At 43.5% G+C, this 5,073-nt stretch overlaps 1 protein-coding gene across 1 annotated transcript; it reads right to left on the minus strand.

Moving 5' to 3' along the window:
* Nucleotides 1-845: 845 nt before the first annotated feature.
* Nucleotides 846-4,759, minus strand: LOC117798924 (UPF0606 protein KIAA1549-like). Its single transcript, XM_034651379.1, has 2 exons — nt 4,285-4,759; nt 846-1,057 (listed from the first exon to the last, which is right to left on the minus strand). The coding sequence occupies exons 1-2, from the start codon at nt 4,487-4,489 to the stop codon at nt 861-863; spliced, it is 402 nt and encodes a 133-aa protein (XP_034507270.1). The 5' UTR covers nt 4,490-4,759; the 3' UTR covers nt 846-860.
* Nucleotides 4,760-5,073: the final 314 nt, after the last annotated feature.

The raw sequence follows: 5,073 nt of genomic DNA on the forward strand, positions 1-5,073 counted from the left end.
TAATGCCGGGATCACGCCCTGAGCCGAAGGCAGACGCTTAACCGCTGTGCCACCCAGGTGCCCCCTTTTTTAGTTTTTTAATTTTAATTTTAATTTTTGAGGGAGAGAGAGAATCACAAGCAGGCTCCTTGCTCAGCACAGAGTCCAATGTGGGACTTGGTCTCATCACCCTGAGATCATGACCTGAGCCTAAATCAAGTCGGACACTAACTGCCTGAGCCACCCAAGCACCCCTAGGTGTGTTGTTTCTTACAAAAAAAAACAAACAGAATCCTCTCAGTAAACCAACAGTGCAAAAAATATAATATAAAAGAAAAAAGGCTCAGGGTACATCGAAAGATTGGCAAATACAAACTCACTTATATATTTTAGTTAAAATGTGTAAGGCACATAATATCATTTTTTTAATGATTAAGTGGTCTTGATCAAGGTGGACAGTGGGTTTCCAGTATGGTGGATGGAAACTAAAGATGCCGTCCAGTACAACAGTGTATGAAAGAAATAGACACACAGATCTGAGAAAACCTCCCTTGGCTACTGCTCTTTGAAAATATCCAGGGTTAAAATAGATCAGAATTCATACAAAAATGGATGCAATCTTTGAACTAATCATTTCATAAATAAAATCACAGTAGAATTCGGTGCTCACAACATTTCTAAGCCTTGATACAGCTTCATCGTCTTGGCATATAATTAATACTAGAGAAGAATCATGGTTCCAGTAAGCACATGTGAGTCAAAGAGATAGCACCATTAGAACCAAAAAATGTCCCTGTTAGCTCTCTGTCCCATCTTTCAGTATCAAAAGCCTGAACTCAGCCTATCCCAGCCCATATGACTGCCTGTGTGAAGGCTGGGGGTTACACCCTTACCTTCTGACGCTGCTGGATGTTGGCCACCGTGTCAGGCTGGAAGTCCAACTTGTCCGTGCGGCAGAGTTTCCAGTAGAGGATGATGACAATCACCATCACCACCAGCACTGGAATGACCACGCCGACAATGACCCAGAGGTTGCTGCTCTGGGACTCTGGAGACGGCCTCTTCACTCTGTCTAAGGCTGCAGACAAAGAAGACAGGTCGTTCACGAATTCCTCTGCACTCATTTACCGGACAGCCCTTCTGTGCAGGGAACGTGGCTTCTTCTATGAGAAACTTTCTATTAGAAACTCCTTGTCATTTCAGGTCAAGGCAAGTGGTTAGGCCCTGTGATCTCCTGACGGCCAGAAACGTGACACAGTAAACAAACACAACATAGAATACTACATCCTCAATGCCTGAAGGACCATGGTGACATATGTGACATGTCTAAAGGAACATGGCTCACCCAATGGCAGAGCTAGGTTAATTACACATCTCCTGACTTCCCGTGTATTCTACTAGCTCCACCCTAATCTCACTGCAGAAACAATTCCATACTAAAAATCAGAAATCCCAATAAGTAATCTACAAACACTGCCTTAATTTCTTCACCTGTGTCTCTCTCTCAAAACCCCTGAAAAAAGACTTAAGGTACCAGCTGTCAATTTTAAAACTACATGACATCCGACTCGCTTACTCAGAATCTGCCACTCCCCACCCTCCTGACCACCCCGACCACTGCCTCGGCCTCCCATCTTCCGTGGCCTTGGATGAATATGCTTCAAGCACTCTGCCTTCATTTCCTTCATCAGCATCTTTCCTTAACTTCACCTCCTGGTCCTGGGCCCTCATCCTCTTCATTCTGCACCCATCTTCTCAAAGGATTCAGCTCCCCTTAAAGCTCAGATTCCAATTACCAGATGCCCCAGACCAAAATGTCCCCCTCCCCTCTGCCCAACCTTCTCATCTGTTATCATCACTTTATAAAAACTGCTCCATAAGAAGGTGAGTTTCCTCCTTGCCTAAGTTCTTTCATTCTGGGTGCCTTTGCCATGCAAACAGTACCTTACTTTTTTTTTTTTTTTAAGATTTTATTTATTTATTTGAGAGAGGGATTGAGAACAAGCAGGGGGGAGGGGCAGAGGGAAGAGAGAAGTAGACTCCCTGCTGAGCAGGAAGCCCGATGCGATGCCGGACTCAATCCCAGGACCCAGAGATCATGACCTGAGCTGAAGGCAGACACTTAAATGACTGAGCCACCCAGGCGCCCTGGTACCTTACTATTTTAAAAAGCATTTTATTACATAAATGTGTCATCTTGATATACCGCACTACTTTACTCATTAATACGGTCATGACTCTTAAGTCTTGTCATTTCAAATACAGCTCAGTCTCCATGGGCAGGGGGCTAAGTTTTATGCTCTTTTCATATTCCATAACAGTTAGCACACACTGTGGGATCAAAATGTTTCTGCTCAAAGATGTAACAACAGAAAGATTCTTGGTGCTGGTTTAAGTGTGGGTTCAGGCCTCCGAGAGTGACAAGGGAGGGAGCAAGCACTCTAAAGCATGAGCACTATGAAGGAAGCACAAATTACAGAGCAGAGACCATGTGGGAAATGGAAAACGGGACAAAGTGTTAATCTTATCTTTAAATTTGGCCTGAATAGAGTCTACATACATAGCTGATTTTGCATGAAAACTGACAATACAGAGGGGTTGACAGAATCAAACCAAGGAGCTGGGACAACTGGATGCTCTTCTTAGTTCTAACCTAGTAACACCCTGGGAGAGGCCCAGCTACCAGGGTCTACAGCTGCCTGGGGGCAGAGCCTGATGTTGGCTGAGGCTTCCAATCCCACGATCCTTATCCTGTGGGTTTTAGCAGGAAACTGAGGGAAGAGAGGTGCAAAGTACAGAGGTAAGGAGCTTGAAAGGTGCCCATACCCTATAGCAACTCATCTTCTTTCAGAGGCAAAGCGCTTAGCTGAAGTGGGCACCTCTCCTACAATCAGAAATGTCCTCGATCAAGACATATAAGTAAATGCTTTGTTATTTTTTTTTCTCACTGCTTTGAAACAGAACATACTAATATGCAATCATATCTCAAATACACAAACCACCAATGGATTATTTGCTTCAACTCTCCCCATCATCACCTATGAATTAGACAAAGTGTGCCCACAAGCCCTCGTCCTGCTTAGTTTCCAGGGACAAGTACAGATGTCACAAAGAATCTTCTGTTACTGAGGATAACTGTGAAGCTGTCATTTTGTAAAGGTGCCTTTGCAGCCTATGCGTTCTCTATAAAGAACTCTTCAGTATTCTCTGATGCTCCATTCCTTCTAAACGCTTACTTGTCCCTTTACTGTTGGGAGCAAATATCACCAAGCTCTACAAGGATTGCTCTCTGGCTCATAAGCAAAAGCATACACATTAAAATAGCAGTCTGATTCATAAAGGAATGTTTAGAGAAATACACTTTTCTGTGCCTCTCCTTTTTCTTAATTTTAAATACCCAAAATCGGGGAGTTGAAAAATCAGGCACTGGGAGCAACCACTGCCGGGGGCAGGAGCTAAGTATCTTCCAACAATAATACAGAAATACCAAAATACCTCTTTCTAAATTGTGAAGTACTGTGTGGATGGGGAGGGAGAGAAAGGGCACTGAAAAGAGTAAGGATCAAGGACTTCTTTGTGTTAAAAAACTCAGCAGGAAGCCAGTAAACGCAGAGGGCACCTCCCAGCTTCCTGTGTGACTAACTGTCCCCACCAACATTCAAAATATGACAGACAAGATTTTGGAATAAATACAGAGAAAACAAGCTATTTTACATAAGACAAAATTTTTAACAAGAGAAACAGTATTGGAGTAGGGGGAAAATATTACAGTTAAGTTAAGCTACTAGAACTCACTCTAACACTGGGGATACAAAATGCTGGGTAGGAAAACAGCAGCGCATGTTACAACTACAAGCAGCTGAAATAAAGGACTTGGCAAGTGAATTTTAACAACCGACATTTTGGGGTGCTTGGGTGACTCAGTTGGTTAAGCGTCTGTCTTGGGCTCAGGTCATGATCTCAGGGTCCTGGGATCTGGGATCAAGCCCCACATCGGGCTCTCTGCTCAGTGGGGAGCCTGCTTCTCCCTCTCCCTCTGCCCTTGCCCCCCTGCTCCTGCTCTCTCACTTGCATTCTCTTCCAAATAAATAAATAAAATATTTTAAAAACAAACAAAAAAACAACTGATGTTTTATACAAGTGCCACGTAATAAATAATAAGGGTTTAAGACATAAATCTACACTGTAGACATAAGAATGCTTTAAATTCAGATTTCACTGTCAGAAAAAAAAAACAAAAAAACACAAAACTGGCTTTTGACCCCAGCACAGACACTACTTAGGGTCTATGCCTCACACACTTACGTTGGGCAACAGCACCTTGAATTCGATAACCCAAGATAATGGCTGCTCTCTGGATATCTATCTTGTTAATCAGATCTGAAGACTTGACTGCACTGAGTCTCTCTCCATCTTGATCCTCCACGAAGTAGATGAGCTGCACAGGATTGTCATCTCCCTCTAGCCTTGACACGTTTACCACCTGAAAGATAACAGAAACCATTAGCATTTTCAAAGCTCCTATTTCCAGATGCCCTTGCTCAGGGCACTCAATCTTGACTGTGTTATTCAGGATTCATTCCAATTCTCATAATATGCTCATGACACCACTCTGGATCCCAGAACACCCACGATGCTCTCTCGATGGGAAGAGGGACAATGAAAGTTACTCTGTACAGAATAACTAGTGTGCCTCATCTTGCTCAAAGCCTTCCCTGAAACAAACAGGCAAGTAGGATAACAGAGAACACAGGGTGGCCAAGTCCAGGCAGTCTAGAACTGTGACCAACCAGCTCCAGCACATCACGGGAGATCACTGCTGTCTTCCCAACATGAATCGTTAAGGTTAGGTACATCCCTGGTTCTCAGAAACTATTACTGGTTCTATCCAATCTCATCTTGAATCTTATCAGCATTTTCTCTTTTTTTAGAGCAAGGTTTCTCAACCTTGGCCCTGCTGTCATTTTGGTTCAATGGGGGGCCATCCCAAGTATTGTAGGAAATTTAGCAGCATCACCATCCTCCACTCACTAGATGCCAGTACCAACAGCCACACCCTCCCTTACCAGTTATGACAACCAAAAATGTCACCAG

The sequence above is a fragment of the Ailuropoda melanoleuca genome, unplaced genomic scaffold (genome assembly GCF_002007445.2).
Source record: "Ailuropoda melanoleuca isolate Jingjing unplaced genomic scaffold, ASM200744v2 unplaced-scaffold3785, whole genome shotgun sequence".
Classification (NCBI taxonomy): domain Eukaryota; kingdom Metazoa; phylum Chordata; class Mammalia; order Carnivora; family Ursidae; genus Ailuropoda; species Ailuropoda melanoleuca.